This window comes from Staurois parvus, unplaced genomic scaffold (assembly GCF_062004578.1).
Source record: "Staurois parvus isolate SC_StPar_1 unplaced genomic scaffold, SC_StPar_1.0 ptg000202l, whole genome shotgun sequence".
NCBI classification, from domain to species: domain Eukaryota; kingdom Metazoa; phylum Chordata; class Amphibia; order Anura; family Ranidae; genus Staurois; species Staurois parvus.
In genome coordinates, this window is record NW_028317998.1 from 2,253,491 (window position 1) to 2,278,756 (window position 25,266).

General features: G+C 40.0%; 1 protein-coding gene across 1 annotated transcript in view; it reads left to right on the forward strand.

The window, feature by feature from the left end:
- Positions 1-25,266, forward strand: part of GUCY2F (guanylate cyclase 2F, retinal) — a 68,235-nt gene that overhangs the window by 30,828 nt on the left and 12,141 nt on the right. Inside the window, exons 4-14 of the mRNA XM_089678279.1 lie at positions 1,393-1,477; positions 1,772-1,868; positions 2,598-2,741; positions 4,112-4,192; positions 4,279-4,455; positions 6,591-6,747; positions 10,075-10,224; positions 15,325-15,473; positions 18,231-18,394; positions 20,289-20,481; positions 22,706-22,880. Of these exons, the coding sequence (XP_089534405.1) occupies positions 1,393-1,477; positions 1,772-1,868; positions 2,598-2,741; positions 4,112-4,192; positions 4,279-4,455; positions 6,591-6,747; positions 10,075-10,224; positions 15,325-15,473; positions 18,231-18,394; positions 20,289-20,481; positions 22,706-22,880 (1,572 nt within the window). The remainder of the gene's footprint in view (positions 1-1,392; positions 1,478-1,771; positions 1,869-2,597; positions 2,742-4,111; positions 4,193-4,278; positions 4,456-6,590; positions 6,748-10,074; positions 10,225-15,324; positions 15,474-18,230; positions 18,395-20,288; positions 20,482-22,705; positions 22,881-25,266) is intronic.

The following is a 25,266-nucleotide window of genomic DNA, read 5'->3' on the forward strand; positions in this document are numbered from 1 at the left end:
TTATTAAAAATGTTTGTGTCCACATATAAGCATAGGTGAGATTGAAAACAGTTCTCTTACATAAAATAAATGCGGCAAGCTGATGGCTCCGGTGGTATATTTGGCCGGCAACAGCACGGGCTGACGTCGCTACATGATGACATCATACATAAGCTATGCCCAATATGGTTTGTCAGACTGACATCTTCGGGGAATTAGGCTGTATGTCAACATGTAATGTCACATAAGAAATCATGGACTTTATAGGCACATACATTTCAAGAAAATTTTCTTACAATATTATATTTTTTTTAACCTTTAGCTGTATATTTTCAGCCATTACCATGACCCATCACCAAGAAACAACCAAAAATAAATTCTCTTACTTTTGACATGCATGGCAATACCAATAACGCTTTCCCGCTGTCAGAATACACAGATCAGCACTGCAAGCTATATTTCAATAGGGTGGTCAAACAGAAATCGATTGGTAGAACCGGATGACTTTTGATCCATGCATGGCCAGACCCCCCCATAGCACTGACAGGAACAATGGCTGCCATTGTGAGTCTCCTTTTGAAAATGATAGTTGGCTAACAGTTGTCCTGACCCACTAGCTTCTGTACTCTATGAGTCACTGACATGTAACAGGTATGCAGATCAGGAAAAACAGAAAGGTCAGAAGTGTTTATGTGCATACTTGTTCCAGATTAGTGATTCAAAATATTTAAGCATTTGGGAGAGTAGGGCAGCCAGGCAACTAGCTTTTTCAAAGTGAAAGATTAGCAATATTCCATTATTTACAAGAAACAGTTCCTTTAATTAAAGAAACAGTGTTTTCTGGGATGCATGCAGACCCTACCTAAATCAATAGCAGCCATATTGTGGAGGGTATACAGCAGGATTGTGTTTAAAGATCATGTTGTCTTGGGTATGTGAGAACAATGGTTCCCTTTTGCATTGGTGTCACCCTTTTGTCAAAATATATCACATTATTGTATATAGAATATTTTAACTAGAATGCACTACTGGAGCCAACAGGCATGTTTGCGTTGTAAGAATAGTACCAACTGAACTGTACAATTCACTATTTAAAATGAATATATGTTGTTGAAGCCATAGTCTTGTGACTTTTGTCTGATTTGGCTTAGTCATGTATCTTTAATAATCAGAAGTGGTCAGACAAGACAAAATAAAGTAAATCATATAAACTTTCTGTAAATATCTCACATTTTGGTGCTGTTCCTGCCATCTTGTTGCCCTTGATACAATGAGTGTCCAATAGTAAACATAAACCTGGGAAATGTATGGCTTATCCTTTCATTATCTTATATATATCTTTCCAATGTGAGCCTGCCATAAGCCTAAAATGTTAATTAACATTTTCTAAAATGACTTCTCTGTTTTCCTTAGGTATTGACCCTGCCTTTGCTTTAATGGTCTTTCTGTGCATACTCGTTGCCATCATCTCTATAAATGGACTTGCCTATGTTATAAGGTATTATTTTCAGATATCTAATATACCTGTCTTAATTACAGATTAGGTAGTAAAATACCCATAGCTTTTAAACAACAGAGGCAGCCATTTTGTGGGAGGAACCAATATTTCATAGAATGGAAATGAACAATTACCTAATGTTTGATGCAACAGTGAGATATCTATTTTCTAGTGGGTTCATAGGCTACATATTGATATGGATAACTATTTATTTTATATATTGAATACAGATAGTCTAACCAGCTGTGTGATGAAAATATATAACCCAAAGTTCTTTGTGCTTGTGATTTTCAGGCGTCGCATTAATAAAATTAAACTAGTTAGAGGGCCTAACAAAATTCTTCTGACTCTGGATGATGTCACCTTTATTAATCCTCAAATCAGCATCAAGGTAAGAGTCATATATAATCCCTATGCAAGTGCTGCTTGTTCAATAATAAAGTTATGCCCCAGAATCAATGGGTGACTTTTCCCCAGAAACAGATTCACGGTGTGTTCAATAAAAGTAGAAATATTGTCTGAAATTAGCATTTTCTTTTCATAGTATCAGTAGCCTTGTAGATATATTATAAATAATTTTCTGCACCCCTCTGGAGCCCTTTGGATCCTAGGACCAAGCTTTAGAGGTGCTTGTTGCTTTATCAATTTTCCCAAAAAAACTTCCATATCTTGTGATAATTTTTGCACAACAGTGTATGGAGAGTTGAGGATCAGAATCATTGTCTATCAGCCTTTGGCCATTAAATCCCACATCCCAAATTGTCCATTAAATCTCTTCTTGTCCTGGTTACAGGAATGTTGTAGAAACCCTTTGGATTCCATTGTGTATTTCCCTAAGTTTATTAGATCATTTGCATTTTTTGCAATAAAATCAATTAACAGGTTTATGATATCTGTATTATCCCTTTAATTAGGAGTATAAGATGAAGAGCCGGCAACTAGAACGAGTTGCTGGCTCTTCATCTTATACTCATATGCTGTTTAAAGTGCCACAAAGACACTGTGAGCTTTGTAGTACCGTTGGTCTACCTCCAGGGGAAATCAACCTAGGCAAACTTGTGTTTGTTAATCCTTTATTTCGATTGAATATTTATCTATACTACAGTGTCTTTCTTTGCAGAAAATGAGCAATGATGGTAGTCGCACCAGTGACAGCGCACAGGTGATGTCAGATACCAGGAGCATGAGGTCACCCATGAGATCTGGTTCTGTCAAGAGTCTCACCCCAGCTACTTATGAAAACTCCAATGTAGCAGTCTATGAGGTAGGTAATATTCCACAATACAGATATCTAAATAAAATATGGATTATCAGGCTCCCTAAACAGATTAATCTCTTCTCCATAACAAGGGCTTGCAGAGCCAAGATTAACTTGTTCTCTGAGACCTTAGATTAAGCAGATTTACATAACATAAATATATACTGGTCCCATTAAAAAGTTTTGTTTCAAAAACTAAGAAATGGCAGAACTTCCAGTTTTTTGTACTAAACTATAGTATAAAGCAGTCCATGGTGGATCACTTTTCTGAGAATGGTGAGAGGAGGTTTGCAGACATTCAGAAGGTGATTCTGCTGCCTACTGATGTCATTTTTTGGATCTGTTTCTTAACTGCCAAACTGGTAATTGCATTGTGGGACCAAGAGTTTCAGCACGCTCTCATTTATTTCCATTGGAGAGTCTGAGAGACACTGCTGCCTGTCAAACTCTGTGGTAAAATTGCCACACCATGATGCTAAGCATTGTGTTTGTGCTAATGTGTACAGTGCCACCATATCAGCTTGTAAGTGGATGGTTAGCTGAGGTTAAAAAAAAGTAAATCAACTTCCTGTTTTTTTTACTGCCCTTGGCTGGCCATGTGAAAGGTGCCTTAGTCTGATGCCACCTTCTGCTGAATCATTTGAGACTATTAGAAATATAAAAAACTTTAAAGTGGAACTGTAGTCAGAAAATTAAGTCCTTCAAGCTGGCCCCTTTAGCAGGTATAGCTATGTAAAACATTAAAAATAAGTGCATGTACTGTTTAAAATCCAGTAATACAGTGTCTCACCCTGCTCTGGACATGCTCAGTTGCTCTTTATTTTTGGACACTGTTCCAAATTTTTGGAGGTCGATCCGTTGACAGCCTAAAGATTTACTGCTGCTCAGGGCTTTCGGCTTCAGCAAAATGGCAGCCTCCAGCAAGAAGAAACAGGAGCAATGCTGGATGCAATTTACAGTACACAAAAAATTTGGTAGCATAATTATTCATATGAAATGTATGTTCCTTGCTAAATAACATTATTTTTATCAGGTTGTTATGGGTAAAGATCAAGCGATGCGCACTAGAGCCTCAGCTCTCCGGGGACTTTACCTCCTTGTTGGCTGAGCCAGCAGTGGGAGCCATTGGCTCCTGCTGCTCTTAATCACAGCCAGTCAGCCAAAGAGGAGAGAGAGGGGGCTGAGCTGTGGCTCTGTGTGTGAATGGACACACAGAGCAGTGGCTCTAGAGTGAGCCTGCTTGGATGCTCCCATAACATGTTTGCTCTGGGGGCACATGGCAGGAGGGAGGGGCCAGGTTTAACTTTAATATATTGTATCTAGTATTCAGAAGACCACTCTGCAAGTAGTTCTACATAAAAATTCTTTCTTTCAAGGGTGACTGGGTTTGGATGAAAAAGTTCCCATCAGGGGATTTTGGAGACCTGAAGCCTGGAACAAGTGATGTTTTTGAAATGGTGAGCAAAGTCTTGGTCAAAGCCTATTTTAGTTGTATTACAGTGCCCTGAACTTAAGCTACTGCTTGGTTTGTTTTTGTGGATAGATGAAAGACATGCGTCATGAAAATGTCAACCCATTCCTTGGGTTCTTCCATGACTGTGGAGTCTTTGCCATTGTCACAGAGTTTTGTTCCAGGGGCAGCTTAGAGGACCTCCTCCGAAATGAAGATGTCAAACTTGACTGGATGTTTAAATCTTCTCTCCTTTTAGATCTTATTAAGGTAAGTAAGCCAATAATATCTTCTTTCTTAAAAAATGCTTCCCACCCAAACCTAATATGATTTGGTTTGTTGATAGTAATCTTTATGTAACATTATACAGAGTTTTGCAGATGTGTTGTAGTGTGAATTGTTACATTCTTTTGTATGTTGTATTATGCATTACGAGAAGGTATATGGAATGTTACCTTTTTATGCTACTTTGTATGTTTTTGTAAAACATTAAAAAATATGGGTATTTTATATATTCTTATACTTACATTTTAATTGCCCGATGACTTCTAATTAGCTGGGGGTCAGAGAATGTTCCCAGACAGGTATGTAGGGGAAAGTACATTTCAAGCTTGACTAGGGGGCTTTGTTTTTCTACCTTTGATGTGTGATTGAAGCACACATTAACATCCACTAATTGTATAGTGTGGATGAGTGCTCTGACCTGCTTTACTTTGCATTCAAATGCATGCATTTGAATAATAATACTGTATTTGGATGTTAAGTGCTGGATTTCTAAACAGTGTCTGTCAACACTAGGCCTGAAGCAGTACACAATGATATAGCATACAATCCTTGGCTCCTAGCCTTGTCCTCAGCTACTATAGCTGGCCATAGATAGCTTGAATTTCAGACAATTCCTGCTCAATAGGCCAAAATTCCAGGAATGGGTAGACCTGCATGCACTACCTCACTCAACAAAAGTTGATTTAAATATTATCATTTGAACAGCGACTGCATCCTATCAGATATATTGTCACTGTTCTTGTGTTCAAACAGCTCCCATATGGAAGGGTAAGTATGTTTTCTAACTTTTCCTCAAAATTACAGCTATCCTGGGGGCTGGACAAGAGAAAATAAAGCCATGTATAGCTTCTTAAAATACATAGAAAAGATAAAAGGATTGTGGGGAAGAGAACTTGTTCACTTGCATGTTTACTCAGTTGTGTGTTTTACAAGCAAAACTTTTAAAGAAAAAAGAAAAAAGTATCAGATGCTGAAAAATGTATGTACTGTGTATAGGGTTTTAGCGTATAAAGGGAAATTATATTATTACTTAATAGGTATTTTTGTCCCTCTCCCATTCCAAAACCTCTATAAAAGGGCATAATCATATGCATGTATCTAGGCCAACTTAAAGTGGTTTATTAAATGTGCCTACTACAGGTTTTTGACTTAAAGTGTTACTAAACGCACAACAGTAAAATCAGTCTGTATATGCAGTAAAGCATGCTTGTTATACTCACTTTGGAACCTAAAGGGTTAATCCTCCATATTGTGTAAAAAGGTTGTTGGATCCTGTCTTCTCTGATCCTCCCCCTCTTCTACTGTACCCAATCCTTCTGCTGATAGAACAGAACCTTGGGGGCAAGCTGCATATGCTCAGTTTGGTGTGCATTGCATTTCTAGAGAATTTCTTGGGAGGGTGCATGTAATCAGCACAGCGCCAATTAGCACTATCCAGACAGAGGGTCAGAGGTTATGCAGTTTCATAGGGCAATTGGGGAGAATGAAAATCCCTCCTACAAGCTTTATCCAGTGCTCTGCTGGGCACTGATAGAAGTCACAAGAACGCTCTACCTGCTGATGAAAAGGTATTTAGCAGTTTAAGCTTTCTAAAATAATTGCATTTTCATGTTGTGTGTACTGTGGGAGATTAGATAGTGAATGCAGGGTCCTGGGTTTAGTAACACTTTAATGTGCTAGCATGCATACTAGCATATTATGACAGACCTTCCCTACAAATAGATCCCCCCAGAGCTGAGCTGTCACCGTTCCCAGAGCTTCCATCTTCACCCAGTTTATCTTCCGGGTTTCGTACCCCGGCTGTTTGAATGGCCAGGTTGCGTAATCTTCATGGCATTCAGTGTGACTTGAATGCAGAGTGTACTGAGCATGCGCAGTCACCTCATTGGCAGGAGTGAATGTGACTATCTGCTAAATGGTGCAAGTACCTACCTACAGGTAAAACTTATTATAAACTTACCTATAGGAATAAGCTTAGAATCACAGTTTACTACCACTTTAATCTCTAGTACGTATACCTAATGGCTTAATTTTTGTACCATAAACAATATATTTTTGTATATTTAAAAGTATATTTTTCTATGTGATTGAAAATCTTTTTTCATATGTGTTCTGGACAGGGCATGAAGTATTTACATCACAGAAAGTTTATTCATGGTCGACTCAAATCCGGTAATTGTGTAGTAGATGGACGGTTTGTGTTAAAAGTCACAGATTATGGGTACAATGAAATCCTACAGACTCAAAGGATTGCTCATGAAGAACCTTCTGCACTTGGTAAATTTAACCAATATATTGTGCTAAGATGCATAAATGTTAACAATATTTGTTGTGTCATTGTCATCTTTTTTTATGCACATTTTAATTCAGATTTCATAAAGAGGAAGATACAGTTACAATAATATGCAAATATTGAAGAACTCCACCCAAACTGTAAAGTGAATTTTTGCTGGGTGATAATTGAGCAGTCTACATCTAAGACATGATTAGAGCTGAAGTTAGGCCTAGAGTCAGGGGAATTAAACCCCCCCCAAAAAATTGAATATATTTATTTTCTCCTTTATGTTCACTTGTTGATCCTGGTAGTAAAGGCCCATTCACACCAGATGCAGTGAGATGCCTTTTTTGAATGCATTCCCACTGCGCAGACAGTCGTCCAAAATCAGTGTTAGCTAATAAGCTTAGTTCACACCATTATATTGTGTTGCAGTGCCATAAAAAAAATTAGTTCATGCTGCATTTTTTCTTTGCAACCCAAACATGCATAAACACAGCACAGTGGCTAAATGGTTAGCACTTCTACCTGGCAGTACTAGGGTTGTTGGTTCGAATCCCAACCATGGCATCACCTGCCTGTGTGATAATTGTGCGTAGAGATACGGACGCTGACAATCATATTTGTATCCTACCCTACAAATATCATTCTCACTCCATCAAGTCCCCGCTCCCTCTTGGAATGGAATGTGATCTGTGTGTGTGTGTGCACTGGGGTGCATAAGGCACAGCTATATATGCTTCATGGTTGTAACCCCAATTAAGCCTGGTGCCAGAGGGTCTGACAAACACTTTCATCTGCCCAGTTGTAAAACTATAACTCAGTCGTTCACTTGACATGAAACATCTCAGAGTGGCCATAAAACGTACATCCCACTTGAATCACTTTTTCATACAAATTCATAAACTTCAACAGGAACAGGGCACATTAAAATAAAGCATATATTCAGATAGGTCATTTTGATACGACCTGACACCTTACATCCCTATGTGGCGTCTATAAGAGGGTAGAAAGCAATATCTTTTTATCTGGAATGGTAAGATATGCCATATTTGGTGTCTGAAAATTCAGAATATGATTCTGCATATTAATCTACCAGTGGCTAGGATGTTACATGTACATATTGAAGGTTATTGAACATGGTATAAACTTGGAAGAGATTTGGTCATAGCCTGGGTCCCCCGCCTAACACCCCTCCGCAAATGAGGCGATTGGCCCTTGGCTTCAGTAGACAAACCCTGGTGGGACACTAGAAAAAAGGCTGTCAGGCCTGGAGAAAGAAGAAGAGATTCTCCCTTTTAACACCAGGAACCATCTTTGGGAGAAAAGACAACCTTTTGTTCGGACACTTGGACTCGGCTTAAACCAAAGACTTCTGCAAGTATCCTACCTTCTGAAACTTCTTTCTTTTATCTCTTTGTTGTGTTATTGCTCTCTCTATTTATATATATATATATATATATATATATATATACATATATATATATATATGTTACATCTTTTCTGTAAAAATTTTAATTGCACCATTTTGACCTTTTTAGTAATAAATACTATTTTCTGAAAAGTGTTGAAACTGTCTCTAACGCTTTTAATCCAAACTAAAAGAATCCCTGTCTCTGAAGAGTGCTACTGTGTGTTTTAACCCTCTGCATACATCTGTCTGCGGTAGCAGTGTGTATACAGATGCTTATTCAAACATCATAGTGTTACTGCTAAGATTTGTGAGTTTCCTCCTTCTCTGTAAAAAGGTGGTGGTGGCAGTGTGAAGGGTTAATTGCGTATTTAACCTGACCCAGTAACAATCGCTCTCAGGCTGCTGGCACATAGATTGTGGTCGAGCGAGCTGGAAAATCTTTGTGCAGGGCGCAGTTGAGAGTGGCATTGTTACGCAAGTGGCAGCGCGGTCTTAGATTGGCTGGTCCTTCGGTCACAAGTTGGTGAGAAGGGCTGGGGTCTGACGCCGTGCCCGTCACAGCTTGGAGTTTGCATTATCTCCCTGTGCCTGTGTGGGTTTCCTATGGGTACTCTAGTTTCCTCCCACACTCCAAAGACATGCTGTTATATTAATTTGATCCTGTCTATATTGGCCCTAATATGTGTATGTATGAATGTAAGTTAGAGACCTTAGATTGTAAAATAAACATGTAAAGCGCTGCGTAAATTGACAGTACTATATAAGCACCTGTAATAAAATAAATATATATGTAAACACAACACACATGCATGCAACTCTGGGAACAAAAACACATGTTGGCTCCTTTGATGACTTTTTCTTCTCTATGTAACAATGGTAAATAAAAAAAAAAAACCCACTGCAAACACATGCTATTGTATGTAAATGCATATGTGGAAATACATGATAAATGTATATAGCCAGGTGCTAGAACACAGTGCTACAGATACTTTCCAGGTCTTTACTGAACTGACATTCTATATCTAGTATCACTGCCTGCCTCCTGACAGCAGGGGTAGCAGACAAGCTCCATAGATTTGTATATTGCCAAATTGGACTGTGAGAGTCCTGAATGGGAGCCAAGCTGTAGTATCCTATGGACCATTGAACTACAGTACCCATAAGGAAAGCAGACATTGTGAGGAAGGAGAAAAGGTAAACCTCCTGGACTGCAGACCAAGGAGCTTTCTCTTTTGCGAAGAACACAGTGAGCACACCTGTCTTTTTGGGTGTGCTCTCATCTGACCCAAGCTCATGACTTGGGCCAGAGATCGGGGTCCTGTGTGCTTTGTGGGGATTTGAGGTTACCAGGTGCTCCCGCTACCAAGAACTCGACACCAACCTGCTACAAGTTAGAATTGTGATTAGCTGCATTCTCTGTTTACTAATTTATGACACTGTTGCCATTTACCTCAATCTGTAACAATATATTAAGTTGTGTTCACTAAACAGTTTGGTGTCTACTTCCTGATATTGAGTTATAGTTCAGTACGGAGTATTAAACTTTGTGCTCTCCACAGCATTGCATGTTCTATATGCTTAACCTAGTGTGTGAGGGTTCTAGGTTGTCTACAGAGTTGAGGTAAAGAACAGAGAACCCAAATGATCAAAAATAAAAACACAATGAACTGGCATTCCAGATAATTGTTGTATACACACTCAGTCAGCTGTGTGGGACAGGCTTGTATGCTGATAAATTCGGAGCCCATGAATCTATGTGAATCAAAGAGTTCAGGGCTTTTTTGTAAGGTTAGTATTTCATAATGTGCTAGTATGCAAATGACACTGGCTTGGGGTACTGGCTGGCTTTATTATTTATGAATTGTTGTTTATTCTTGGCTAATACCAGACTAATAATTATCCCTGTTTTTTTCAGAGTTGCTATGGACAGCACCAGAACTACTGAGGGATCCACATGAAGCACTGCATGGTACATTTGCTGGAGATGTTTATAGTTTTTCCATTATCATGCAGGAGGTTGTGGTGCGTGGACCTCCATTTTGCACATTGGAACAATCTCCAGAAGGTAACAGAACCTTACCAAGAAACATGTCCATGAGCATAATGTCCGTTTACCATAACTGCTTGCAATATTTTGTTATTTTCAACTTGTGCAAAAGTTTACCACTGATCTTTCAGGGACTCTGTTTTAATGAATACCAAGAATGTCAATTTAATAAAGCTTCTGTACTAACTGTTAAAATGTTTCAAAGTACATAACGTGTGTGTGTGTATATACTGTATATATAGTGGGGAAAATAATTATTTGATCCCCTGCAGATTTTGTAAGTTTGCCCACTTACAAAGAAATGAAGGGTCTATAATTTGTAGCATAGGTGTATTTTAAATATTAGAGACAGAACAGAATATCAACCAAAAATCCATAAAAAACACATGATACTAATGTTATAAATTGAGTTGCAGTTCAGTTAGTAAAATAAGTATTTGATCCCCAAGCAAAGTATGACTTAGTATTTGGTGGAGAAACCTTTGTTGGCAAGCACAGAGGTAAGGCGTTTCTTGTAGTTGTTCCTTTGCAAACTTCAGATGGGCCTGTGCATGTGCCTTCTTAAGGAGGGAGACCTTGTGGGCACTGTAGGTTTTCAATCCATGGCGGTGCATTGTGTTACCAATTATTTGTTTGGTGACTGTGGTCCCAACTGCCTTGAAATCATTCACAAGTTTCTCCTGTGTAGTTCTGGGATGATCCCTCATTTTTATCATTTCTAGAGTGCACTCAAACAGCATAGTATACTGGTTGCAGGAAAGCTATAATTATCATCACTCTCCACCGTAGTTATTGTCATTCATGCCATTGCTTTGTGGGGATTACCCCATGAAGAAAAACAGGCATGGAGCTCCAGACCGAGGGCGATTGATTGCTATTTTGTGTTTCTTCCATTTACAAATAATCGCTCCAACAGTTGTCTCCTTCTCACCAAGTTTCTTGCTAATGGTCTTATAACCCATTCCAGCATTGTGCAGGTCTACAATCTTGTCCTAGACATCCTTTTACAGCTCTTTGGTCTTGTCCATGGTGGTGAGGTTTGAATGGAAGAAAGAGATTCTATGGACAGGTGTCTTTATACATATAACGAGTTGTCCTTAGGAGCACAGGACTAATCTGTGAACCACATGAGCACATAGCCAGTCTGTGGGAGACTGTGTTTTTTCTGGATTTTTGGTTAATAGTCTGTCTCTATCATTTAAAATACACCTATGATAAACATTACAGACCCTTTATTTCTTTGTAAGTGGGCAAACTTACAAAATCTGCAGGGGATCAAATAATTATTTTCCCATAGTGTGTGTATATGTATGTATGTGTATATATATATATATATATATATATATATATATATATATATACAGTTGCAAGAAAAAGTATGTGAACCCCTTGGGATTACGTGGAGTTTTGCATGAATTGGGCATAAAATGTGCTCTGAACATCATCTAAGTCACAACAGTAGAAGAACACAGTCTGCTGAACATAATACTACACAAACATTAGATGTTGCCATGGTTTAATTGCACATAACATGTAAATATTCACAGTGCAGGGAGGAAAAAGTATGTGAACCTTTGGACTTAATAACTGGTTGACCCTCCTTTGATTAATTAGAGATTCTTCTTTACCTCATGCAGCATTCTGCGTTGTGCTCTTGCAGTCATTTATACAGGACAACCACGCCTAGGGAGAGTAGCAACAGTGCTAAACTTTCTCCATTTGTAGACAGTCTGTCTTACCGTGGACACATGAACATCAAGGCTTTTGGAGATACTTTTGTAACCCTTTCCAGCTTCATGTAAGTCAACAATTCTGGATCGTAGGTCTTCTAAAAGCTCCCTTCTGCGAGGCATGGTTCACATCAGACAGTGCTTCTTGAAACCAGTAAACCCAAAACAGGTGTGTGTTTTTTAAGGGCAGGACAGCTGTCAGCAACACATCCAATATCATCACACTGATTGGAGTCAAGGTTGGCTCACTCCTGGCTCCAATTAGCTCTGGGAGAAGTCATTAAACTAGGGTCTCACATACTTTTTCCTCCCTGCACTGTGAATGTTTACATGTTATGTGCAATCAAACCATGGCAACATCTAATGTTTGTGTAGTATTATGTTCAGCAGACTGTGTTCTTCTATTGTTGTGACTTAGATGACGTTCAGAGCACATTTTATGCCCAATTCATGCAAAACTCCACGTAATCCCAAGGGGTTCACGTACTTTTTCTTGCAACTGTATATATATATATATATATATATACAGTGTATATATATATTTATTATTATTATACAGGACTTATATAGCGCCGACAGTTTGCTCAGCGCTTTACATTATGGAGGGAGACAGTACAGTAACAATACAGTTCAATACAAGAGGGATTAGAGGGCCCTGCTCCTTGGAGCTTACAATCTAGGAGGGAGGGGATAGTGGTACAAAAAGTAATTAGCTATGGGGGATGGAGTGGTAGGAAGAGCAGAGGATTCCAGTGTTAGCTGGGGTTGGGGTAGGCTTCCCTGAAGAGATGGGTTTTCAGAGTGCGCCTAAAAGTGAGCAGAGTAGGCGATTGTCTGATAGATTGGGTTAGGGAGTTCCAGAGGATGGGTGAAGCCCTTGAGAAATCCTGGTGACGAGCATGGGAGGAGGAGACAAGGGAGCTAGAGAGTAGGAGGTCTTGCGAGGAGCGGAGAGTACGGTTTGGGTGGTATTTAGAGACAAGCTCGGTGATGTAATTTGGGGCAGTGTTATGAACGGCTTTATACGTCAGTGTTTTGAATTTTATCCGTTGGGCAATTGGAAGCCAGTGGAGGGATTGGCAGAGAGGGGTGGCAGATACAGAGCGGTTAGTAAGGTGAATGAGTCTGGCAGCAGCTGTCAGGGATCCTACAGCTGTAGCCTCTAGCGCTCCACAGACCGGATTCCCCCAAGGCGCGGAATCTAAGTCCCTACCTGCTTGTTCACCAGGGCCCCTGATGGTGGGGATGGACTTGGAGCAGGCCGAGACCAGGTCGCGGCCTCTGAGTTCACCCAGCTGTGGTAGAAGCACCGTTGGAGGTGTATAGCAGGTGAGAGTCTGATGTGAGGAGGTCACAAGAGCAGCGTCAGGCAGGCCAGGTCGGTAACAGTGGTGGCGGCGTGGTACAAAATCAGCAGGCAGAGGAATAAACAGGTCACAAGCCGGGTTCGTTAACAGGAGATCAGAACGTGCAGGGTTAAGCAGGAGAATGGTCAGACAAGCCAGGGATCAGAACAGGAGACAGACAGCAAATCAGGGTCAGGCAGGGTCGGCAACAAGACAATCTACTAAACAGGAACTTCAGGAAACAGGTAAGACCATACGACACTTGAGCATAGCAAGAGCTGGGTTTAAATAGCCCGCCCGACTCCTGACAGGCGCTCCTGGGTCCTAGTGCCTGCCCGGCGCCGTCATTGGTGACAGGCGCCTGGGTCCTAGTGCCTGCCTGCCTGTATGTCTTGTCAGGATTCTACGCATGTGCAGATTCGATCGCCGCGGCGATCTTCCCATTCCCTGACAGCAACATTCATGATGGACTGGAATGGGGATAGCCTGCGATGAGGTAGGCCAGTGAGGAGGGAGTCACAGTAGTCAAGGCATGATATAATAAGGGAGTGAATGAGTTGCTTAGTGGTTTCCGAGGTTAGGAACAGTCGTATCTTGGAAATGTTGCGGAGGTGAAGTCTACATGAGTTTGTCAGTGATTGGACCTGGGGCTGAAAGGACAGATTGGAGTCTAGGATTACACCTAGTACTAGTTGATCTTGATGGAGAAGTCGGGGGGCATGGGCTGGGGGGAATACTAGGAGCTCAGTTTTGGAAAGGTTGAGTTTGAGGAAGTGGATTGACATCCTGTCCAATATGTCACTTAGTAGGCTGGTGATGTGATTGGAGACTGAGGGGGTGAAGTGAGGGGTAGAGAGATAGATTTATGTGTCGTCGGCATAGAGATGGTAGTTGAAGCCATGGGAGTTTATCAATTGGCCAAGGGAAGAGGTGTAGATGGAGAAGAGGAGAGGTCCAAGGACAGAACCTTGAGGGACCCCAACAGAGAGAGGGAGGGAAAGGGAGGTGGCAGAGTTATAGGTAACACTGAAGGAGCGCTGCTATAGATAGGAGGAAAACCAGGAGAGAGTGGAGTCTCTGAGGTCAAGAGAGTGTAGTTTTTTGAGGAGGAGGGGATGGTCAACCATGTCAAAAGCCGCAGAGAGGTCAAGTAGTAGGAGTATAGTATATTGGCCATTGGTTTTGGCGATTAGTAGGTCATTGGTGAGTTTGAGTAGGACAGTTTCAGTGGAGTGTAAGGGGCGGAAGCTGGACTGTAAGGGGTCAAGAAGGTTGTTGTTGGTGAGATGGGAGCTCAGGAGATTATAGACTAAGCGTTCTAGGAGTTTAGAGGTAAATGGCAGTAGGGAGATGGGTCTTAAGTTGTTCAGGTCAGTGAGGTCCAGGGAGGGTTTCTTAAGTATGGGAGTGATGTGCGTGTGCTTTAGAGGGGAGGGGAAGGTACCGGTGGGGAGGGAAAGATTGAAGATGTGAGTGAGGGAGCATAGGATGGAAGAGGAGGGGGACCGCAGGAGTTGTGAGGGGACAGGGTCCAGGGGCTTCGGAGAAAACCTTAGTGACCTCTTCTGTAGTAGTGAGGTCAAGGGAGCGAAGTGTTGAGGGGGTTATTGTGCGAGGAATGCTAAGTGGGGTTGATGTCTGAGCAGTGGCAAAGCCCCTACAAATTGCGTCAGTCTTGTTTTTGAAGTGGTTAGCAATCTCGTGGGCGGTAAGTGAGGTACTGGGTGGAGGTGGAGGCAGAGAAAGTAGAGCGCTAAAAGTGGATTGTATATATATATATATAACCTCCACAATGTTTAGCTCCTTTATGTATATGATATTTAGAAGGTGTTTATATAGAACATTTGGAAACTCGGGCACTGCCCCAGGGCCTGGGGTCAGTAGGGGGCCCCATGAAATGCCCCTGGTACCTTTTTCATAGGCTTTTTTGAGTTTGGGCAAGGACACAGGGGCCCCATGATCCCCTATTGCTCGGGGGCCCCATGAGTTGTCAGTCCACCCCTGGAACTGAGTGTTTTAAAAAATGTTTCCCTTTTTATTAGAAATCATCCCAAAAATTAGAAAACCTCCTCCATTGTGCCGCCCAGTGGTCTCTCCTGATCATGCTCCTATGGAGTGTATTGTGCTCATGAAACAGTGCTGGAATGAAGTGCCGGACAGACGTCCTTCTTTTGATGAAATATTTGATCAAGTAAGTTGCCTGTATCTGAAGCTACATGAGTATAGCTGAGTATGTCTAACTCAAAAGAAGCTGTAGGAAAAAATGCCTGTGATTTCAAACTTATATTGTTGGTACTTCCTGTAATCTTCTGTCTGATTTAGCTGATGGGTAAAAGTGACACAGCAAGCACTATGTTCATTTTCTCCATAGAAAAGACAATGACCTGTTCCTTCACAGAGATTTTATGTACAACGGCACTTGGTGATCATCAGCAAAGCTGACAGGGGAGAGAACTGTGTGTAAACAACACAGGTCTCTCTTCTGTCAGCATGGACATTTTTTTATCTCTCTGCACAGAAGAGAGATACAAAGCAGCATGTCTACCAGGTAAAACAGCACACAATGTAAAATACACCTAGCACACAGTTAACCCTTTGATCGCCCCAGATGTTAACCCCTTCCTGCCCAGTGTCATTAGTACAGTGTCAGTGCTTTTTATTAGCACTGATCACTGTATTAGTGTCACTAGTGACACTAAGGGGATGTCAGTGGCAGTTAGTCAGTTCCCACCCAGTGTCAGAATGCCCTCTGCAGTTCTGCTATAAGTCGTTGATCGCTGCCATTACTAGTATAAAAAAAAATAAAATTCCAGTATATATACCGCCATTTGCAGATGCTATAACTTTCACATACACCAATTATATACACTTATTGGGATTTATATTTAGCAAAGACATGGAGCAGAATACATTTTATTTTTTTTTATTTTTTTTGCTGGATATGTTTTATAGCAAAAAGTAAAAAATATTGTTTCTTTTTTTCCAAATTGTCGGTCTCTTTTTTTTGTTTATAGCGCAAAAAATAAAAACCACAGAGGTGATCAAATACCACCGAAAGAAAGCTCTATTTGTGGGAAAAAATTATATAAATTTAATTTATGTACAGCATTGCATGACCGTGCAATTGTCAGTTAAAGTAATGCAGTGCCAGATCGCAAAAAAAATGGCCTGGTCAGGAAGGAGGTAAATCCTCAGGAGGGCAAGTGGTTAAATCACCTGTACAGACCAGTGAAACCTTGAAATTTGACTAGTTTGGGGTAGTTTAGGACATTAGCTGATAAACACTGGAACAGTGTACTGAGTACTTGTGGCCCATCGACTCTGTCTATACAGTCTATATAGTTTATTGTTCTTCAAACTTTAGGGCGGCCGGACTGTGGCCAGTGGGAGTGGAAATTTTCCTGGCATCAGTGGGAGTAAACATTGCCACATTTGGTATTAGAGGGAGGAACAGTGTCCTATCATTGGGAGGAAGAGTGCCCTATTACTGCTGTCAATGGCAGAAATGGTGCCCCATTTTTGGTGTCAGTTGGCAGAACAGTGTCTTGCATCAGTGGGAAGAACAGTTCCCCAAGGGCTGGATAAAGGCAAGCAAAGGGCCAAATCCAGCCCTAGGGCCACAGTTTGGAGACCACTGACCTAGAACCAAGCTGCTGGTAGAGTAGGATGGCACATTTCTTTACTATTCTAGTAGCTGATTACAGGTACTACAAGTACCTGATTACAGTAGTGATACAATATAGGCATTGCGTCCAATATAGCCCTAAAGAAATTTCTATGCTTATCTAATAACCCTTGCTAAAAGTGAAATCTTAAATTGTCTCTACCATTAAAAAATATTCTCGGAAGGACTGGGAAAACTCATTGAACATTATTTTGGAATATCTTAACCCAGGTGAAAAAGCTATTTCCACCCTATATCATTTCCTCCAGCAGGAGCTGGACTACACCTCTACATTGCCTGGTCTTAACAAATGTACCAAGAATTTCCCCAAACATCAAGTTGACACTCTCCTAAAATCCCTGTGTTTATTTTACTCTTATCTTATGGGTCTAAGCTCCACTTCTTGATGTCTAAAATGTGGACATTTAGACACAGACCTGTTCTATGCCTTCTGGGCATGTCCCAAGATTAAATGATTTTGAAACTCAGCATTATGCTACCACACACTTAGTAAACTACTTGCCTCAAAGCAATAAATGGGCACTTTTTAGCCTAATCAACAACCCAGGTATCAAGAACCCCCACTATTTCTTTGTTTATACACAAACTATTCCATGTGTTCCACATGGAATGGGTGGGGGGCCTACGTAAAGGGTCATGGGTCTAAGAATTCTTTAATGTTTGGGAATCTTTCATTCAAACCTTGTGGATGAATACTCAACAATCCATAGTACAATGTTTCCAATATACCAAATGGTACAAAAACAGGCTTCTAACCAATGACCCTTCAATTGACATCCTACCCTCTACTTAAATAAAAATTATACTCTATATTTTAATGACTGAGGCCTCCTCCCCTTCCCTCCATTTGCTAATTGTCAGACCAATCACCATCCACCCAAATGTTTATTAATATACATCCCTAGATATAGCAGTTCGTTCTCAAATTATACTAACAAACTGCATTGTCACCTTATATTATTTTGCTGGTCAATTGTTTCAGCCAGTCTCCTGGTTATTACACTCTTGTATCAAAAATAAAATGAAAGACAACAAAACAGGCATTGTGTCTGTTTCAGCCTAGTAAAATTAACCAGTATCCCCCTACCCCAACTGAGGTTAGAATGGTTGGTACAAGACACTTGGCCTAGAGGATGAGGTGGAGTAATTTGAATTCTTGTTTACTACATTTAATTAAAAATGGAAGGTGTATTACATGTTGTCACTTTAGATCTTGCAGGCTCAGTTAAAAACCTATTTTTTCTTTGTTTCTGAACAACACAGTTCAAAAACATCAATAAAGGAAAGAAAACAAACATTATTGATTCCATGCTGCGCATGTTGGAACAATATTCAAGTAACCTGGAAGATTTAATACGTGAAAGAACAGAAGAACTGGAGATAGAAAAACAGAAAACTGAAAAGCTCCTAACACAAATGTTACCTCCGTGAGTGGTTTAATTTATATAAACAACTTTGAAATAATTTATGCACAAAAGTACCTTATCACCGTGATAAAGATCGAGAAAGGCCCCCCCCCCTTGATCATCTGGGGAATTTATAATCACCTATAGGACTGTTTTTTGGTGTACAGATGAATAAGGAAAGAACACATCCAGTGTCCCCAGAGACATTGTTTTTTGTGGCACACAAATGCCACACCAAATTCATTGAGTTTTAGACCCCTTTCACATGGTGCTTTCATTGTACATTTTTCATCCATCAAAAGACAGATGAAAAAAGGACAGCAATGTTTCAATACAGGAAAACTGATGCCAATGATGCCATAAACATCAATTTACCTCTGATCTGTCACATTTAGCACCCAGTTACATTTGTGTACTGCATTAATGTTATGCATTAACGTACATTGCATTGAGGCAGCCTGCTGAACTCTGCTGGCTTAATAACACCTATATGTTCCAAGTATTGAAAATGTCATGTTTACCGGAATGCACTATGGTGCATTGCCACACTTTGCATCGTGTTGCAACAAATATGTGTTGCATTAGTTCATGGTTACTTAACCTGTGGCCCTCCAGCTGTTATGGAACTGCAAGTCCCATCATGCCTCCGTCTTTGGAAGTCATGCTTGTAACTGTCAGCATCTTTCAATGCCTCATGGGACTTGCAGTTCCACAATAGCTAGAGGGCCACAGGTTGAGAACCAACGCATTAATTCACTGAGGTGCTATTCAAAACTCATGGCAAGGCAATGCATCAACACATGTAATATATGTTGCAGTAATGCGCGCAATAATGCATGTGCTACCATAATGCACAGATGTAAATCAGTCCTAATGAAAGCAGAGGTTAATCTCAGTTCACACTTGATGGTAAGGTACGCCTTAATGTGGGCATTACCACAACACATGTCACTTGTGTTGGTAGAATGTGGGGGGTCATTTATTTTGAATGAAAGAAGGGGAAGGGGAGAAAGAGGCTCCAAGCCGCCAATGGTGTGGCAGGATTTATTCAACAGCGTTTGTTAAAATGAAAATAAATTTGCACTCATTAAAGTCACCAGTGCAAAGTCTACTCCCAAAAGAGACTGCTGGGATGACAGGAGCATTCTCCCTTGATTCTAACAAGCGATATGTATAACGCTGAGTGTTAGCAGTTTTCCTCTTTTATTCATTTTGAATGGCATCCCAATGCACTTTGCCAATAGACATGCATTGCAGTGCGCTGAGAAAAGATGTGCATATCTACTTTTTGGGATGTTGAGGTGCAGCATGTTAACACATGAAAAAAATGTGCATTAATGTGCATGCATTAACGCAATGCACCCCAGCAAAAAGAATTATACTTAGCCTATTACAAAAATGTTTGCAGCATGAAAAAGAAAACCAATTATATGTTTTTCTCTGCAAAAAAAATTTACTCTTTAAGCTTTATTAATACTGTTATGTAGGCAGCTTTCTATAATAAAAATAATTATAACGGGATTTCAATGTGTTTTATTTTTAATTCACCTATGTGGGAAGAATAACCTATTACTCCATCTATTGAGATCAAAGGTTTCCCCCCACGGATGGCTGTGTTCATCCTTAAAAAAACCTTCACTTCTCTACAACCTTTTATTTTCACATCACAGTTATATTTCATTGCTGCTTATCACAGTACATCACTGCAATAAAGTAGTAACTTAGGCTGACAAACTTTTCTCCAGCAGTGCTGAAATATCATCGTGCTGTTTGTAAAAAAGAAAAAACATGATAATTCAAAGTGTTTAATTGGGAAAGCACACACTAAATATTTCCAGCAGAAAAAGGTTACATTACAATCTGTGGTTCCCAACATTATTCATGACATGTCTTCTTTCTATGCCTTGACTTTCAGATCTGTGGCAGAAGCGCTGAAAACAGGCTGCACAGTGGAACCTGAAGGGTTTGATGAGGTTACCCTATACTTCAGTGATATAGTGGGTTTTACCACGATATCAGCCATGAGTGAGCCCATTGAGGTAGTTGACCTTCTCAATGATCTGTACACATTATTTGATGCAGTCATAGGAAATCATGATGTATATAAGGTGAGCTATGACTTGTCTGTAATGATGGCAGGAAATTTGATAAATTTGAGATCACATTAAAAATGATCAATCCCCAATTCATTTTTTTAGATGTATGAGCAAAAAGAACATATTGTAACACATTTTAATACCAATTTTATAGCTAGCATTCTTCTTAGAAAACTACAGGAATAGCTAGAAAATATGAGTTTGATTTTGCCCCCTTTCACACCTGGGTGTTTTGTAGCTTGAAGCTCAAGAAGTCAATCTCATTCAGGTGTCTGTAGCTCAAGAAGTCAATCTCATTCAGGTGTCTGTAGCTAACGAAGTTAATCCTATTCAGGTGTCTGTAGCTCAACAAGTTACACAAGCTACATATAAGTCAATGGGGCCAAAAACACAATTCTGCACCAAAGAAGCTCTTGTATGGCACTTCAAAATTGCCTAAATATGCCACCCTCAAGTGTGAATGGGGGCTGAGGGTACAGACATCCACATTGCCCTTCTTATAGGTTGTTTGGCTGAACACAGTGTAAAGCATTTAAATGGGGCATTTGTTTATCCAGATACTTTATACTGTATTTGCTGGACCATCGGTTTTGTGATACCTCATTCTCATTTATTAAAAGTAAATGAAATGTACATGTGCCTTTAATGTATGTTTACATACATGCAAATTCAGAAAGGTTAAGCAATCAATATAACCTATTACAGAGCTTAAAAACCTGTGTTTCAAGAATAGGCAAACAGGAATTGAATAAAGTTATTTTATAATGTTTTGATGCAATTCTAAATTTAGACATTGTTTCCTAATTACTGTGAATTATTTAGGTTTAGAAATATTTCATTTAATAGAGTAACAAAAATATATATTGTCATCCCATAATTACATTTAATTTACATTGTATTAATGTCCTACTTAAACAATTATATGTTCATAATAGTAACTAGTGCATTACTTTATAATACTTAAATTCCGATGTGTACTTGTACATATCTTTAAATTGGCATTTCTGTGTCCACCTGTATGTGAGTAAGAGACAATATATTAAATTCTTGGTATATTCCAGCATTTCACTTTTTGTGGGATGTGCACCATTTATCAAGTATGTATGTGTATGTGTGTATATATATATATATGCACACACTCCCCATGGTACAATCCAGGCTTAGTACCTGGAATCAGATGAATGGTGTAATAGAGATGATGGAGAATGCACTCACTCCAGTATCGGCAGTTACTGTTGATTGAACCCCCACACCTGCTAGACCACATATACCAGATTGCCTGATAGGGCGAAATTAAGGGTACACTTGTGATGATGAATCCTCATGGAATAATGCAGAAGTGTGATTTAGCAATACTATCTAGTACAGCTAAAAACAGGTACATATGGCAACATTTAGCCTTCAGACAATGCAAAAACTTTTAAACACTTGGGAAGCACTGATCTATTGTCTATTTGTCTGTCTTTTAAATTTGAGATTGAATAAGGAAGAGTTAAATCCCCTGTAATGTTTTTATTATTTTGTGTCCCTGTTTTTGAAATGTACCCTCTGTTGTCCAAAGGCATTATCATGAGCTAAACCACCTGTTTTTATCTATGGAGAGTATTCCCCTTAAAGTAGAATGAAACCTTCAGATTTTTTTAGTTTGAGGGCCCTTTCAAACCAAACGCAGTGGAATACAGTTTGCTGCATTTTGGAATGCACCCCAACTGCATAGACAGTCCAAAATCCAGGCTATCCTATGGACATAGTTCAAACCACTGCAGTGCAACACAGTGTGGAAAAGTATAACATGCTGCATTTTTCGCCCCACAAAAATGCATGCAAATGCAGTGCAACGCATCACAGTGCGCATAGAAGCCCAAAGAAAGAAGTAACCTCACAGGAGAAATGAAGATAGAAAACACAAGTCAACTGCATGTAAACGCATGCATAGGTACACAGAAAATGTGCACAGTTACTTGCAGTTTCTGGTGTGAATAGGCCCTAACACATTGGGCAAAATAAAATAAACATTCCCCAGTAAGCTATTTGTTAAATTTCTTAGCCCAGAACTTGCAGTGTAGAACGTATACTGCTGATGGCTGCTGCAGAATGCATGTGTGTTAAAATGATGTGTTTCAAACGTTACATTTTGGAAAAAATAGAGAGAGTGAATTAATACATATTACATGCTGATTTTACATCTTGTTGGCCTTCATATATGATTGTTCTGTCATGGGTTTTGTAATCACAGGTAGAGACAATAGGAGATGCCTATATGGTCGCATCAGGCCTTCCTAAGAGGAATGGGAACAGGCACGCAGCAGAGATTGCTAACATGTCCCTGGATATCCTCAGCTCTGTAGGATCTTTCAAAATGAGACATATGCCTGATGTCCCTGTTAGGATACGTATTGGCCTCCATTCAGGTAAAGTATTTTCTCATAGATAAAGAGTAAATCCCCATTTTACAAGCAAAATCTTGTTAGTGGACAGTCAATTAACCAATTTCTGTAGATCTATACCTCTTCTGATCTTATATTGGTTTCATAGGAGAAGATCCAAGTAAACAATGATTTGTACTAACACAGGCATGGGCCTAATAAACCTAGAAAATGTCAGATATTTGCAATAGGTTTCCAGATAAACATATTGCTTAAAATTTGCTTAAAATGTACTTAATGCCAAAACTTTTTTCTTTAGTTTTTGAATACAGTGAGGAAGCATATTCTCTACCAAGTTTTTATTGCTGTCTGTGCCCCTACTTGGAGATATTCACCCTCTCTATTTGTCCAGTTGACTGTTGTTATTAGGAGATGCAGTATAATTGTGGAAAACTATAAATGTTAGGGTCATCTCTGAAAAAGGAGTTAGGAATACATTTACCAATTCAAACACAGCAAATTCTGTACTCCTGCGCTGGGGTTGGACTCCGCAGAGGCTAGGGTGACAATATAAGTATCCTGGAATATGCACTCCTTGCTACCCTCAATGGACAGGGGTAGTCCAAAATCACTGAATGCCAAAGAAAAACAAAAAGAGGGCGCACCGGCCTAGTGCATTATCGTAAAAAATATTTAAAGAAAGAATAAACAGTAGGTATCATACTCACAATAGACATATAAAACACAGGCACATCACAATGAACAGCGGTATTCAATCCATATAGCATCTCAGTCCACAACAATGGAACCCTGAATGACCACCTGGTTAACGCGTTTCGAGGACTTAGTCTCTTCCTCAGAGCCAATGTGGGCACCTGTTCAGGGGATAACTGTTTAAGGAAATATTTATTTTCACTTTGGATACATTAGCTCTCACTTCCTTATGTGTCTCTGGGACAGGAAGTGAAGGGACATCTCACCAATTATACCCCATTTACACTGTTTAGCCCTGGTGTGTGGTGCTCCAGTGTTTAGCGTAGGGTTGCCACTTCATTCCTTTACAACCAAACACATGTTAATTATATAGGTTCTGTGGCTAATTTAATGCAGATAAGGCACTAAGTGAGTTTTTAATTACCAAATTAATCAGTCACAGAACCTGTGTAATTAATGTGTTTGGGTTTTAAAGGTATAAGGTGACAACCCTAGTTTAGCAGTGGGTGGAATGCATAGGTACAATGTCCACACTACTGCTGTCAGCCTGTCAGCCTCTGAGAGGCTAACAGTTGCTTTGGCTGGATGAAGCTGGACAATGCAGCTAGCGGTACTTATGTTTAGAGCAGTATGTGTATGGGAATAAATGCCTGGAATGTAAAAAGTTTGTGTTCCTGGCATTTGTCAATGAGTGCATACTGTTCCTAATGTAAGTACCGATAGGTTTACCTCCCAGCTGGCACAGAGCCTTGGACACAGAGATAAATAAATCCCTGACATAGTTTTAACAGAACCATACTCTATCTGAAAAGTTTTTGTTTTAGATATACTTTAATGTTGCCCCTTGCAAAGAAGGTGGTCTGCTCTTCAAATATTTGCATGATTATATGGAATGTTATTTTGTTATTACAGGTAACTTCTCTCTACATTACCTAATCTTTTATTTGTCTCCCTGAGCTTTGCATTTATTTCCACCTTAGCAAATACATGCATATTTTCTCTATAGTACAGCTCTGATATTCTTTTACTCTTTACATGTTTACTAGGCTTGGTTCTATGGGGGGTGCTGGGGTGAGCTCTGCAATTGATGTAAGGGAGCACTCTGAGGGGGAAGTTGATTTAAGGGGGAATTCTCATGTGGGCATTTTATGTAAGGGGCACTCTGAAGAGGACAATTGATGTAAAGGGGCACACTGATTGGGACACCTGATGTAAGGGGGAACTCTGACTCTAGGTTCACATCTGTGTGGGTGGTGCCACTGCGGATCTGCACAGATCCGCACAGAGAAATGCGGACCCGTGGGTGGGTGCCATTAGTTCTAATGGCACTCCGCCCACACTGGAAAACGAGGTTCCCGTGCGGGCTGCATTTTCCAAAGAAATGCAAGGATGTCTTTCCCTGCGTGTCACAGGCACGGGAGTCCATTCAAATAAATGGGCTCTCGTGCCGGTGCAAAACGCGGCCTGCGCGGCCACATAGATGTGAACTGGGGGTGATGAGGATTCCTGATATAAGGGAGCACAGTTCTGTTTAATCATACTAATCTAATGGGTGCCTATTACATATTTCCTTCCCTGTTCACTCCTGCACTACCTGTAAGACGTTACATCAGACATGTCCCCCAACATATTTTACTGCACCCCCAAATCATATAGACTAGGTTAGGCCCTGATGTTTACTATTGCATATTGCAGAGCCTGAACATACACCTTCAGT